Here is a 14,441-nt window from a genome sequence, read left to right as displayed (position 1 = left end):
CTGCAGCCAAGCACAGCCCTGCCCATAGCTTAGCTGATCCCCCAGCCTGTGCCCCGTCCTGCAACGCTGCGTGAGATGCATCGGGGCTGTGGGTGGCACTGGAGGGCAGCTAATAACCCCCCCAAAGGGGCCCAGGCTGCCGTGGGGGGCCTGAGGACATTCAGAGCAGGTCCCCTGTCTCCCCTTGTGGTCCCACTGCTGGCAGAAGGTTTCCTTACGCTGCTCAGCCCTTTGCCCTGGCACATGAATCCTTCTTACAGACGAGGACAATATTAGCACCAGCGAGACGGATACCCGGGCTCTGTTCAGAGCAAGCCAGGCTCTGCCAGAAGCAGGGGGTAATCAGCACAGTAATTAAATGTGCAAATAATGGGAATTTGGGAGTTATAACAAAAGGCAGAGAAATAATCTGGAGGGGCTTGGAGAAATTAGGAACACAGAGCAAAATCTAATCAAGCAGAAAATAGCCTGACTGGAGCCAACGCTGGGGGCTAAGGCAGCCGGCCTCAGAGTGCTCCTCCCTTGGCATCTGGGGGTGTCTCCAGTGCCATTTTGGGACAGAACAAGAGTTTTTGGAGACATCTGTTCCCGCTTAGTGAACAGGGCTGGCTGCAGGCTGGGTTCCTGGGAAAAGTTCCCAGATCTGCGCTATCGGTGGACGGTGGATTTTGGATGTAATATTGATGCAAATAATCACCCAGAAGAGCAGTCTGGGGAAATGCAGCTGATGAAGGTGGAGGAAAGATACCTGAAGCCAGTGGGAAGTTGGGCTGTTTTGGGGGAGGAAGTGGTTTTTCATTGCAATGGGTTTGCTTGGGCAAACCATCTTTTGTGCAGACATACCATTCCCAGCTGTAGTGTTTCCCTGGGATGAGCTTGGACACGCAGAGCTCTCTGTCCAGGGGGACATAAACGGAAAATGTGAGCTGATTTTGGTCTGCTGGACACAAATCCCCTTGTGAGCATCCTGGGAGGGACTTGTGGTGGGGATGAGCAGCAGGCTGGAGCCAGGCTCTGGTGCAATTGATTCATGTTCATGCTAAGCCTTGCCTGGGTTTCCACGGGGGGATGCCGTGGCTGGTCATGGCATCCCCGGGGAAGTGGTCCACAAGGCTGGGAGACAGACCCAGGGGACCCGGTGCTGTGCCATGGGCACCCTGGGGACCAGACCTCAGGTGGCACCAGCAGGGCTGAGCAACAGCCCCGGCCACTGTGCCTTGGTCACGCGTGTGGGGATGTTGTCTCTGAGGACCTGCAAAGGGGCATCCCATGGGGTGGAAGAACCTTCTCTCTCCACCGAGACCCCAGTGGTGCACAGGCAGGGATGCCTCCATCCGACGGCAGGTACCGCAGAGCCTTGTAGAGCTGATCCCAGCCTGACATCCAAAGCTATCCCAGACCCATCTCCCAGCGCTCCCTGCAAAGGCACCTCGCCAGGTTTGCTCTGACATCCCAGAACCCCCAGGCACGGGTGACACGGCTCAGCCCTGCAGGGACGTGCTGCAGCTGCCTCCTGGCCTCTCCAGGTGCTTTCTGCCAGTGCCTGAAAGGACCTTTCGCTAAGTCCCCATCAAAGAGGCTGCGTGGTGAGGACTGAGCCACTCTGATGGGAAAGCACATCCCACCAGGCCCCCCCCGCTTCTTGTTTTCCCATTTCTCTGCCTCCCGCCCCAGGGAGGTGACCTGGCAGTGGGCTCGAAGCCAATGCAAGGCAATGGACCTTAAACTGGAAAGAAAAGGCTGTTAAAGACGGGACCGCCTCTGGCTTGGGGTGTCCCAGGGCCCCAGATTGCCAAAGCTCAGGAGAAGGTAGCAGGGACCTGTCATCACAGGTTTTCCCTCTTATCCCCCGGCGGAGCGACCTTTGCTCTGTCCCGGGGTGGCTGTGTTTGGGCTCGGTATCCCCAGATATCTCCCAGCTCAGAAATGCAGCCCCCAACGCTGGGAAACAGAGGCACCGAGAGCACAAGCCACAGGGCAGGAGCAGACCCGTCTCCCACTGGCTGCGATGGATGGGAGCTGTGGAGACCACAGGATGGCGGGACCTGGGATTTTAGGAAAGCTCCCAAAGCCACAACCTGTGAAATGCCAGTGGGGCTGAGCAGCTGCAGCACTGGGACCAGATCTCCCCTGCCACTGGGACCAGTAGCAGGGCTTGGAAAAACCTGCAGCCCCCTGCTCCCAGCTAACTTCCCTGCAGGGAAGGTTGTCCTGCAGGCTCAGAAATGCCATCAGAGGGGCACAAGCCATCCCTGCCCCACAGCCTTTTGCAGTGGGGCGGTTCTGCTGGGGATACACTGCAGGGAAGACCAGCCCAGGGACGCTCCTCTGCTGGCCAGACCTCCGGGGAGGGTTTGTTTAGCCCCAGCAGCTATAGCAACAAGCCCTGCTGCCTGCAGCAGCTCTGCTCACCCCACCGCCCTTGTGCCTGCCCGAGCCATGGAGGTGGGGTCAGTGGGGGACCCCCAAGGGGCCTGGGGACACACCCCAGCAGGGACGTATGTCATCCCGCACGGGGTAAGCCCTGGAGAGCAGCTCTGTCTCTGGGTTTATGGGATAATCAGGGCTCACGGGGGTAGGGTGGGGAACATGGGATGGGGTGGGAGGAGAGAGGGGATGGGGTCGGGGTTTTGGGTGGGCACTGGGGTCTGGGACAAAATGCAAAATTGCAAAATGCCTCCCTGCTCCCTGCAGACCCCGGGGCCCCGGGGAAGGCCACTTCTGCATGGGGACATGTCCCCAGGGGTTGGGACTTGCCGGGTGTGCAATTCATCCAGGCTTGCACGGCTGCACCCCTGGAAAGAAGGGGGCCAGTGCAAGCCACCCCTTCCTCTGAGGCTCTCATCCCTGCTCCCCCCGGGACCAGTGTTGCTCTCCTCCCTGCCACTAGCTCCTCTCCCCTCTCCTCCCCAGCTGCCACAGGGGACTAAAATATAATATTAATAAAATATAAATAAAATATACAATAACAGGGCACTAAATTAAAGCAAGAGTGGGAGATCCCTGAGGTTTTCCTTCCCCTCCTGCCTTTCAGCTCCTACCTGGGAGATCTGGTGGGGCCGTGCCGGTGCCCCAGCAGCCAGCGATGATCCTCCAGCAGCTCCCCAGGACCGTGGCTGCCCTGGCTCCCTCCGCCGGACCCTCGCACGTCCGGGGAGGTGCGTGACGGTAGACATCGTAGAGGTCAGAGTTGAAACCAGCTTAACTTCATCCTCTTCTTTTTCTTCCAGCCTTTTCAGTATGAGAGGCAGGCAGGGGGGCTGCACCCGGCTCCGCAGCCTCACAGGGCTGGCCACACCATGCTTTGACAGCTGCTTTGCCCCATGAGATGCAATTTTTGGTGATTTTACCAACCTTGAAGCCTGGGCTGGCTTTGTCCACACCAGGATGCTCCCAGGGAATGGTTTTGGACTATTTTTGAAAGCCACCTCTCTTTGTTCTCCAAAACCCCATTTCACATGGGTGTAGGGAGCCTCACCAGGGAAAGCCAGGGTGATATGTGCTCCTTGGCCATGCTAGGTGGGACCGGAGGGAGACACGCGCCAGCCCCAGAGCCCATGGGATGCAGCAGGCAGGAGCAAAGACCAACCGTCTACAGGGGCTTCACCCAACCTTGTGCAACCCAGGATCCAGCAATCTGGGCTGGGGGAGCAGACAGCAGAGGCAGGGGGGGGCTTGTGGTCCCCAGGACACGCTGTGGGTGAAGCCGTGCAGCCTTGTGGGGAGGGGGGAATGTTGAGCTGCCTTAAAAATACACAGAGGAAAGGGCACATCAAAATTGGTGTGGGAAGAAAACGGAGACCCCAACCCGGCCCCTCACAGCCCTGCAGTGGGGGCTGGCTGCCTTTCCAGTGGGACGGGTGGGATCCATTAAGAGCCGCCAGCCCTTCGCGTGCTTTCTCCTCCCAGTTCAATGCCTGGCTGCTGGCCCGCTCCCTCCTTGCGGCTCTGGCTCCGGCCACCTCCCGGGTTGTGCTGTAATGCTCCTCGCTGGAGGGTCGGCTGCCTCATGGGTGCCCTGGGACTCTGTCCTTGCAGCTGTGAAAGCATTTTGGGATCTGGCATGTGGGACACGGGGATGCCCAAACCGCTTTTTACCCATGGCTCCAGCTAACGGGAGCTCACGGGTCTCATGCACAAAGCCAGCGGGATCTTGCAGGCAGCCCCTCCGGCAGGTTTACAGGCATTTTGCAGGGGAACTTCACGCCTGCGGCAAATGGGGATGTTTTAATGGGGATGCAGAGCCAAACGCTGTGCTTCCCCTGCAGCCGGATTGCCCTCAGCAGCCGCTCCGCAGCTTGGGCATCCAGCCAAGGGACTGGGACGCTAACCTGTATGTGCATGGCTGCTCTGGGTCCCAGCTCCTCATGCGGAGCCAGGCAGGGGCTGGGGAGGAACCAAGCATCCCCAGCCTGCTCCTCTCCTGGACCCAGCTCCATAGGTGCTTGCTCCTGGGACTGGAGATGGGATCAGCCCCCATGGTCCGGCCCCAGCTCCTGCCTCCTTGGGGGGTTTCTGAGCTCCCCCGTGCGTGACGTGGTGCAAAGTGGAGCTGACCCTGGCGTGCTCGCCATGTGGTGCCACCCCCAGGACGCTGGCTCTGCCGCCTGGTGCCAAGGCAGAGGCTTGCCAAGCCGCTGAGCGCTGCCAGGACTGGAGCAATTCTCCTCCGAATGGGCGGAAAGTCTGATGCCTCCAGCACCACTAATCACCTTTTGTGAGCAGCCTTCAGCAAGCCAGACCAGATGTTTAATTACATTTGCAAATAAGAAAAGGCTGAAATATGGCTATTTTAAAGCTTTATCCAAGCAAAATAATTTTTAAGTGCCACATGGGCATTCCAAACTGGGGTGGGGGGAGTTTGGCTTAGCTCCCACCACTTGGGCACAGGGACAAGCCTTGGTGCCGCCCCATCCCAGGCACTCATCCCATGGCCATATTTCTCATGCCCTTGCTCTGATCTCTCTCTGACACGGAATCCCTTACTCTCCGGCAGATTTAATCGAGTTGATGATGATTCAAAACTCCCAAATGCACCAGGTGGTGATGAACAGCCTGGCTGTGTCGGCACTGACGTCCTTCGGGTTCGGGCCGTCCCCAGCTGCTGCCCAGGTAGGGGTCAGGGGTGCTGGATGGGCAAAGGGACCATAGGACCAAAGAGGACCAAAGGACCAAAAGGACCAAAGAGGTGGGCAAAGGGACCTTTCCAGAGCTGCTCCGGAGAGCAGGATGCCTGTGTCCTGCTTCGGCACAGCATGGGACCCCTCCGAGCGCAGAAGCTGGGTGGTCTCAGCCCTTCTCAGTCCAGGCTCTACAGCCCCTTGGGGTTTTGGGGCTCTTTGTGCTTGTTTGACCCCCAGCTCTGCCAGCACAGATCACATCCAGGCTGCCCGGAGGCGATTTAGCCCAGCTGGGAAGAGTCAGGACCCTCCCTGTGTGCTGCGGCGCAGGCACGGTGCAGCGCTGGGCTGCGGCGGCCGAGCAGCGAGGCTGAACACTATTCATTAGGCAGGATGGCTCTGCAAGGGCTTTAATTTAAAAGTCCATCTCGAACCAAAATCATATTAAACATTTCATCTCCGTGGGGGGAAACAAATGCTGGTTTCTCAGCGGGGGTGAGAGCTGGGCTGCGGGCAGCTGCCTTGCTCGCTGCCAGCTGGCATCTCTAGACACGCACCCTCCTGCGCCGCCCGCCCAGTGCCCACCAGTTCACCACGCTGGCCACGACTGGACCCTGCCTGTCGCATCTCAGCGGCCAGATCAAACGGTCTCTTCCCAGCAGCGTTTTGAGGCCCCATCTGTGGGGCTGCCACCTCCCCATGTCCCCAGCAGCGGGGTTCCCACACTGGCCGACCGCAGGACTTTGTGTGGGATCGAGCCCACCCAGCCGGACCCTGGGAGAGCCGTGGCATCGCAGCCAAGCGCGGCTCTGTGGGAGCTCTCTCGCTGGTGCTTTGGGGAGCAGTGCCCCAGGGAGATGACTGCCAAAAGGGGCCCGGCACAGCCCTGCCTTTTGTTCCTACCCGCAGGCGATGGCGGTGCCTTTGCAGACCGGAGAGGAAGAGGAGGCTGTGGTCTTCCACCATCACTACGTCCCCTACCCCGGTCCTGCTCCTATCCTGGCGTGGCTGGTCCCGGTGCAGGATCAGGGGCCGGCGGCCGTGCGGTACCTGGGCACAGGCTCACTAGCTGAGGACGGGGATGTGTGAGTGAGGGCACTGCTTTGTGCCACCCGGCGCAGGGCTGTGTCCCTGCAGCCCCTGGTGTAACAGGACTTCCAGCCCAAGCTGGGACACAATGCTAGGCCAGCACTTACTCCTGTCCTTGCTCCTCTCCAGCAGCGCGGTGCCCCCTCCTCCACCCCCCAGCGCCACGGGGACTGTGGGAGCCAACGTCCCACCGGCATCGGGTAAGGACACGTTCTCCCCATGTCCCTCCATGAGGGACATCTTGCCCTCAGGTGTGCATCAACCGGGCAGCCCCCGGTCAAAGGCTGAGCCCTCCCTGTTCCCTCCGTCCATTGGATCCTGGGGTAGCCCTTGCTCATCCTCCAGGTCCCCTTTTCTCTCCGCAGAGTACTACGATGTGGTGGAGGAGAGGAGCTCCATGCTTCCCAAGTTGGTTTCTCCTGCACGTCCCAGCCCTCGACCCCAGAAGATCCTGCAGGTGCTGAGCATGGGTGCTCCATGATACCCAGTTTCGGGGTGGGTCGTGGGGAGGAAGCCAACGTGCCCAGCAAAATGCATTTTGCTGGGCACATTGGCTTCCTCCCCATGAGCCACCCGGAGGCAGGGGGTGTCATGAAGCCTGTCACCAAACCCAGGTGACAGCGTGACCCCAAACAGGGGCAGGCTTTGCCTCCATGCTCTGCAGAGGGCTTGTCCCCAGCAGGTTAGTAGTGACATCCCAGTCCTGGCTGGACAACGTGTCTCTGCCAAGCCGTGAGGACTCTGTGGCATGAGCTGTGCTGTGTCCCTGTGGGTGGGGGGGTGGGTGATACCAGCCCAGGTGGTCCTGGTCTTCATTAGTCCCTTCAGATCTCAATACAGCACATTGTCTGTAATTAATTTGCTTTGTTAAGGAAGTGCCCTGCTGTCACTAATTAAGCATCTGTAATTATCCAGACTGCTGGCTTCGTGCCTGAGTGCAGGGCTCTCTCCAAGTTGGGGGGGGGGGGGGGGGAGGGTGTGTGTGTGTGAGCCTCTTGCACCCGGTGGGGGGGGTATATTGGTGCCTGATGTGGGTGCTGGGGCAATATAGGGAGTTGCTGATGGTTGATGCTGGGAAGCAGGGTGGGATGCTCCTGGCTGAGCACAGCATGGGGAGAGCTGGATCTGGCCTGCAGCTTGTTCCTGATGTGGATGCGGTCAGGGCAGCAGCCTGATGAAGAGGATGCAGCATGGGTGAGCATGGGGTTCCCCAGGACTCAGTGTCCCCTCTGCTCACCAGGAATAAAGGGGCAGATGCATTTTGGGTGCTGGAAGCTGTCCTCTGCCTCTGCTGCCTCCCCAGCCCCACTTGGGGGTGACAGCCCTGCTCTGACCCCAGTGGGTTACAGGCCAGTTATCAGGAGGCTTTGCCTTGAGAGCAGAGCTCCTAGCACGAGACTTCAGGGCTGGTGGTCATCTGGAGCTCAGAGCATGCAGAAAGATGGTGCCCAGGCAGTTGCACCTTAAATCCCCTCCTTCTGCCCCCATCGGGCACGAGGACTGCCCTGTCTCTCCTCCGGGGTCCCTATGGAAAGGAGGGGTCATCCTCCCCGAGCCCAGGACTAAGCTGTGCTCTGGCACAGGCAGCTCTTCCCCTGCAGCAAAGCTCACCCCGGCTCCTGCTGAAGCTGGAGAAGCAGCTCCTCAATGTGGAGCAAAAGAGCCACGTTGGGTTGCGGCATGAAGGCACATCTCCATCTGGGAGCACCCTGAGAGGCTGCAACGCTAGCTGGGCAGAGCAGCAGGAGCAGAAGTGAAGGAGACCATCCACAAGCTGAGCTGAGTTTGATGGGAAACCAGGCTGGTGCACAAAGGTTTCCATATCTGTGTAGACAGAAAGGGAAGAAGGAGGAGAGGCGTCACCTAGGGATGGGATGGACAGGCAGGGTGGGCTCAAGCTATGGCTCAATCTTAGCTTGAATATGAGAATAAGGAGAGGAATAGGAGGATGAAGCAATGGGGATTGCAACATCCATGGTGGAAGCAACCCTTGGAGCCCTCTCTGGGTCATGCTGGTTGAACAGGAGCACCCTTTGGCTGGCAGCATGGAGAGCATTGCACAGCCGGGAGCCCAAAGCCATCTGCTTGCACCCACATCAGCAGGGACAGGGAGAAGGTGTGGGTGGAAAGAGCAGCCATGGGCATGGAGGGGAATGGAGCAGGGGAGATGCGGAGTGGTTTTGCTGAAGGTAGGCTGTGTCAGACGAGGGGCAGGGCTGCTGGGTTTGACCCAGGTGGTGTGATGCCTCTCCCCAGCACAGTATAATGGGACTGCCTGCCCCAGAGCCCTGGTGGGGCTGTTATGGGAAGGCATGAGTGGACCTCTCTGCTCGCAGGCTCCCGTCCCAAGGGTCAGAGACGACCCGATGGGTCTGAGCAGCAGCATGCGGATGCCCCTGGCAGGGCTTGGGCCATGGAAACAGCTGGGCTGGGAGATGCTGCTGGTGGCTGAGACCAGGCCAGAGTTATCTCTGCAATGACAAGCGCTTGCTTTTTAAAAGCAAGACCAGAGTTTCCGCAGGACAACGCAGAGTTGGCCTGGAGCCTGTGTGTCCAGTGCGAAAGCAACAGAGCGGGAAGAGAGGCTAATTACAGCCCTGTGCATACTAATTGCACCTATGTAAACACCTAATGCAATGCAGCCCCTGGCTGCCAACTGGGGCGAGGGCTGGCATCTCCTTCGGGCCAGGGTAGGAGCAGGGAAGCGGTGGCAGGGCTCAGACCCCTGTGGCATTGCTTGGACCTTGGTGACAGATGCTGGGCCCTGGGAGGGGAAGGGCAGAGGGGCTCCTGCAGCCCAAGCTGGAGGGGAGCAGAGAAATGGGGAGCACTGGCACCACATGCCTGCTGCAGACCCAGGCAGGGAGATCTTCTCCCATAACCTGACACTCTGTAAGGTGAGGTTTGGGGATTGGCCACGATGCCAACAGGCATCTGTGACAAGCCTTGCCGGCATGAAGGGCATGGACCAGAACTAGATCCTGCTGTCCCGACCAGCTGAGATTCCCCCTTTCCCAGGGTTGAGGTCCCTGTGGCCAGGAGAGGTCCCAGAGCATGGACACTTTGTGGGCAACAGATCTGATCACATGAAGTCGGAGGCACTGCAATGGCTTTTAGCAGCCCAGGAGGGCACTTACCAGCAGTGACGCCTTGGGTGACCCAGGGTCCCTGGCATTGACTCACCACCACTCTCCACCCTTGGTGGGGTAGCCTGCCTCCTGTCTGAGCCAGTCCATCCTCAAGCCTCTGTACAGGATGAGATACACGCAGCACCTTCCCCTGGACCAGCCCCAAACGCCCACACGCTGCTTTGCTGATACACCTGATTCACCTGCCACGCTCCTTGGCATCCCCTGCTCCACTCGCCCTGCTCCCGCAGACGCGGGCTGAGGTCCCCAGCACCCTCCTGCTGGGGCAGCATGATGGAGGTGGTCCTGCTCCATGGGCTGCTGCTCCTCCTCCCCTTGGCAGCCCTGCTGCTTTACCGGTACAATGGGACCTTCCAGTACTTCTGCAAGATGGCCTTCTTCAACTGCTGGATCGTGGCCATGGCCACCCTCCTGTCCCCCTTTGTGGCTCTTCGGGGACGCTCCGTGGAGAACATGAAGTGAGTACGGCCTGGGGATGTGCTTCTGATGTGGAGATGGCTGGGGCTTGGCTGCGATGGAGGAGCTTATGTGGTCTTGTGGACACATGCTCTCTCCTGCTCTGAGCATACCCACAGCTGTGTTACGGACGGTGGTTGAGCCCTGGGGCCACAGCGAGGGCTGTGGTCATGTCCATGTGGCAATGAAGGGCGCATCCGCATCTTGCGGTGTGGTGAAGAGGTGATGGCCATGCCCAGGGAGGGTTATGCCATGATGGAGGTGGCCAGCTGGGTCGGGACTAGGGTTCCTTGGAGGATGAAGTAGCGTAAAAGGATCATTCTTGGTCATCACAACGTTGGGGTCGTCAGTTGGGTGGGTGATGGGGAGGTTTGGCAAAGGCTGGAGATACAATCATTAGCAGGATGCAAATGCAGACACATTGCCGGCTCCCTGGCAGTGCAGCCAGGTCTCGCTCAGCGGGAGCCCCCGGGACCGCGCTTTGGCAGAGGGATTTTGGGATGTCTCAGTGTCATCAGCTGTCGGGCATGGCGCAGTCATGTCCCGGCGAGTCGTGCGCTGGTGCTGTCAGCTGTGCTCAAGGGTGGTGGCAGCCGAGATAACATCGCTGTGCAACATGAGAGGAAGGTCTGGTTGCTTTCAAGGATGTTGCAATCTTGTTACTGGATTCCTGGGCATGATAGCATACCAGAAGGGATATAATTATGTCAGAGTGAAAAATGTCTGAGCTTGCGGTATTTGCTGAGCTCAAGCCATCATGTGTTTGTGCTGATGGATTCTGGGCCCTCAGCAGGAGTGTGGTCAGAGGTTTGATGTTATCAGTCCATTGTGTAGCCTCTCTCCCTCGTCCTTTCTGTGCAGAAATGCTGTGCACACACGCACGCATCCGGAGGTGCTCCAAGCCCTGGCGCAAACGCTTCCGGCTTAGTGGAAATACCTGGTGTGACGTGGCGGTGACTCATGCTGCCTTATCTTGTCCCACCAACACCTTGCAGCCATCCTCTGCTGCATCCGTTTCCTCCTCAGCCTCCAAATCCCAAAGCCTCCAGCTTGGAGCATGTTCCTGTCATTAGTCCTGGCTTTGGGGCATTGCCACAAGTGTTTTGCTTCTCTGCAGACACAGGGATCTATGAGTCTGCGTCTCCCAAGGGATGGGTGGTCTTCTGATACAATGGACCCTCTAAGCATCGTGCCTCCTTCTCCCTCTGTGCCTGCCTCTACTCTCTCCTCCCAAACTTCTTCTCATCCCTACCTGGTGCTGAGCTCTTGCTGAAAGCCCTGTCCCCTGCCCTGTCCCCTGTGGGCTCCCTGGGACCAATTGCTGCCAGATGTGTGGACCCTGGCACGGGTACTCTTCATGCTGTGGGTTGCAGAGTGCCCCATTTCAACACCGAGAGCGTACTGGCTTTTTACCTCCACTATGGGTGCCGCAATCCCCATTGCTCCATCCTCCCTCCATTCCTCTCGTTATTCTCATACTGAGCGTCACCATTCATCAGCACTGCCATCCTGATGTTTCCCTTCCTGTCCAACCCTCCCTGGATGGTGACACCACTCTTCCTTGTTCTCCCTTCCATCTGCACAGATGAAACCTCCATCTCTTTCCAACACTGCAGGTCCAGTGAAGCTATTTTTTGTGATTTCCTCTAATGAATGAAGCTGAGTTGGTTTTCCCTTCCCTGCTCTCTTCCCTGTCCACCTGCAACACCAAGCTTGGTGCCTGCAGCACTGCCCTTTGGCTGCTCTGCAGGGACAGTCCCTGGAGACATCCGCAACCCTGTAGACCTGCCTGTCTCAAGACTGTTCCTCTGCACGTCCATCTTCAGTGTTCATCCATCTACCGCTCAGCACCTCTCGGCTGTGATCCAGCTCCTCTGACTTTAGGTATCTGCAGCGCAGGCTGCGAGCCTGGTGTCCGGGTTTCCAGCCCGCGCACACAGATCCAGCTGTGCACACGGGGGAGCCTCAGGGTGAGGCTCACCTGGACGGAGGCAGTTGTCCTCACTGGGATGTGATGATTTGCACCTTGGCTGCAGGCAGGCATCCCATCCCTTCCCTTCTTGCTTTCCCATCATCCCTGGACATCAAAAAGCCTGTTTTTTTTTTTTCTCCCACCAGCTTGTGCTGGCTGCTCTTCATCAGCAGCTCCAATGCAGACTTTGTACTACTGAGACAGCAGCTGGTCTCATCTTGCGGGTGGTTACAAGGTTAGCTCTGAGCTATGCAGGCTACAAATGCACTTAGAAAAGCAAAGCATCACTGAAACTGAACACAGGTCCACCTCAGGACACGCTATTTGCTCATGTAGACCAGATATAGCCTGGCCCATCTTGCACCTCGCTCCCTGAGTGATTGTGAAGGGCTGGGAAAAATCGAGCAGCCCCACTCTGTGTCGATGCGCTCCCCACATGTGTTCCTCTGCCCTAGGCTCCTGCGTGCTGCGATGCTGCCCCTCAAACACTTCTGTGGCATCAAGATGCAGGTGTGGGGCTCCGAGCATCTGAACATCAAGGAGCCCTATGTGATAGTTTGCAACCACCAAGCTTGCCTTGACCTCATGGGTACGTGCAAGGGAGCGGGGGGGAGGGGGGCTCATCACTGCACAGGCAGCCTTTGGGGTTCTGCAGGAGTGGACCAGGCTCACCCTGGGGGTCCCAGTGCAGCCAGCACCAGGATTTGTTCAGGACAGTGTGGCAGGCGTAGGCCAGAAGAGCTGGTGGGACAGGAGCTCAGGGCTATGGGTGTGCTGCAGAGAGAGGGTTGGGACAATGGAAGATGATGCCAGGCCACTGCAGCCACAGGGCTGATTGGTTCTGGGTGCCATTGGGCAGGGATGGATCCTTTCCTCTCCTATCCATCCTCCAGGCATGGTGGAGGTCATTCCTGACCGCTGCGTGCCCATCGCCAAGAAGGAGCTCATGTACATGGGCACCGTGGGGTGGGCCTGCTGGCTAAGTGGCATGATCTTCATCGACCGTCACAAAAGAGAAGATGCGATCGATGTCATCTCCCAGACAGCCAGGACCATGCAGCGTGAAAATGTGAGGGGGAGCTGGCAGCAGGGGGGAGTTGGGGAGCAAACACCGATGGGGAAGGGGGATGCGGGGAGGACTGACATAGCGGGTCCCAGGGTGCTCTGGTCGGGGTCCGTGCTCACATCTCTTCCTGTCCCGTGCAGCTCCGAGTGTTGATTTTCCCTGAAGGCACCAGGAACCAGAACAAATCCATGCTGCCCTTCAAGCGTGGGGCTTTCCACTTGGCCGTGCAGGCTCAGGTAAGGCCGTCCTCCCCCTCCACTTGCCCTTGACAGAGTAGGGTGGGCGTGCACCCTGGGGCAGCGGGATGGGGGACATTAGGGTCTTTTGGGGTCTGCAGTCCCCAGGGACAGGCACTCTGCTGTGCAGGACCCAAGGAAGGGATGGAGACCTGCTGAAGCCTGGGGCACGGCAGGAGCTGGAGTCCCACCTGGGGAGGAAGTCTGTATGGAGGACACCCCTGGCCTTCCATCTCCTACAGGTTCCCATTTTCCCCATTGTGATCTCCCCATACTGGGACTTCTTCAGCTCCAAGGATAAGAAATTCACCTCTGGTAAGTGATAGACAAGAAGCCCCATTGCCAAAAGGCAGGGCTGGCTGTGGGGATGAGGCACGTGGGGCTTGGAGGTCTCTTAGTGGGGTGTTGAGGCGTGGGGAGGCAGCTAGTGGTGGTGGATGCTGGTGGGAAGACCTGGTTCCTGGTGGGTTCATCTAACAACATCCCTGGCCTTTCCCTTCTCTCTCCAGGGACGTGCACCATCCGAATCCTCCCCAAGGTAGAAACCCAGGGCCTGAGCCCAAAGGATGTCCCCGAACTGACAGAGTCTGTCCGCCAGGCCATGGCTGACGTCCTCAACGAGATGTCTGCAAATCGCTGTGGGGACCAGCGCGCTGAGCAGCCTCTGCTCCCGCGCTGTGCTGGGGCCGGTGCTGTCAGGGGGCCGGGCAGCCCGCAGCGCGAGGAGGACGCAACCAGGACCAGCAATTAGGCAGAGGGACCGAGCCCCTTGGGGACGTAAGGCAGGTGGCACGGCCAGAGGCTGGTCCACGTTGTCCCCTGCGGGTGTGTCCACCAGACCTGCCACCGCCCTGGCAGCCTGCAAGAGCCCGACGGTGCCTTGGTGCAAGGGGAAGCAGAGCAGTGCACGATGGGGTCCAGGCAGCACCCCAAAAACAGCGCAAGGTGCCCCCAGAACCCCTTGCTATGACTGTGCATCCCCTCCCCAGGGCCTTGCCTGTCTCCCCCAGACCCAGTGCTGTGTCTGGCCCTGGGTAGCAAGCCCTGTCTGCCTGGATGGCTCCTGCCTGCACACTGGGTAGGGGGGAGAGATGTGCCAGGCAGGGCTGGGGGGTCACTGCACCATTTTCCACCCCTGACAGAGTGACTTGCAGTGGGGTTCACCTGTGGGTTTGCTGGGTTGCTTCTTCCAGAGACTGCTGCAAGCTGGCAATGCTGTTGAGATGCAGCCAGCTCTGGGGAGGGGTCCAGAGTGCAGCGTCTGGCTTGTGGGGGGCAGGAGGTCCAGGGGATATTACCACGTGGGAAGAGTATCCTTGATGCCGAACTATGAGACAAGGGTGCAAGATTAAA

The 14,441-nt window shown here is 58.8% G+C and overlaps 2 protein-coding genes across 2 annotated transcripts; both read left to right on the top strand.

Annotated features, from left to right (window-relative positions):
* Positions 1-2,439: 2,439 nt before the first annotated feature.
* PRR29 (proline rich 29) lies at positions 2,440-6,690 on the top strand. The gene is made up of 6 exons (XM_072886201.1): positions 2,440-2,517; positions 3,035-3,158; positions 4,997-5,112; positions 6,030-6,205; positions 6,339-6,409; positions 6,575-6,690. The coding sequence occupies exons 1-6, from the start codon at positions 2,440-2,442 to the stop codon at positions 6,688-6,690; spliced, it is 681 nt and encodes a 226-aa protein (XP_072742302.1).
* A 2,769-nt stretch (positions 6,691-9,459) lies between these two features.
* Positions 9,460-13,958, top strand: LOC140662327 (1-acyl-sn-glycerol-3-phosphate acyltransferase alpha-like). Its single transcript, XM_072885668.1, has 6 exons — positions 9,460-9,816; positions 12,242-12,375; positions 12,680-12,855; positions 12,993-13,088; positions 13,331-13,403; positions 13,598-13,958. Exons 1-6 carry the CDS (start codon positions 9,629-9,631, stop codon positions 13,837-13,839), a joined length of 909 nt encoding a protein of 302 aa, XP_072741769.1. The 5' UTR covers positions 9,460-9,628; the 3' UTR covers positions 13,840-13,958.
* The last annotated feature ends 483 nt before the right edge of the window (positions 13,959-14,441 follow it).

This window comes from Ciconia boyciana, chromosome 22, assembly GCF_034638445.1.
Source record: "Ciconia boyciana chromosome 22, ASM3463844v1, whole genome shotgun sequence".
Lineage (NCBI taxonomy): Eukaryota > Metazoa > Chordata > Aves > Ciconiiformes > Ciconiidae > Ciconia > Ciconia boyciana.
This window is presented reverse-complemented; position numbering and strand designations above follow the sequence as displayed.

Excerpts from the sequence above, each read along its gene's own strand:
- PRR29 (XM_072886201.1), top strand. The coding sequence starts at position 2,440 with ATGGAGGTGGGGTCAGTGGGGGACCCCCAAGGGGCCTGGGGACACACC. Across the intron at positions 5,113-6,029 it reads CGTCCCCAGCTGCTGCCCAG|GCGATGGCGGTGCCTTTGCA; the intron begins GTAGGGGTCAGG and ends TCCTACCCGCAG. Across the intron at positions 6,206-6,338 it reads CTAGCTGAGGACGGGGATGT|CAGCGCGGTGCCCCCTCCTC; the intron begins GTGAGTGAGGGC and ends GCTCCTCTCCAG.
- LOC140662327 (XM_072885668.1), top strand. The coding sequence starts at position 9,629 with ATGATGGAGGTGGTCCTGCTCCATGGGCTGCTGCTCCTCCTCCCCTTG. Across the intron at positions 12,856-12,992 it reads GGACCATGCAGCGTGAAAAT|CTCCGAGTGTTGATTTTCCC; the intron begins GTGAGGGGGAGC and ends TGTCCCGTGCAG. Across the intron at positions 13,089-13,330 it reads ACTTGGCCGTGCAGGCTCAG|GTTCCCATTTTCCCCATTGT; the intron begins GTAAGGCCGTCC and ends CATCTCCTACAG.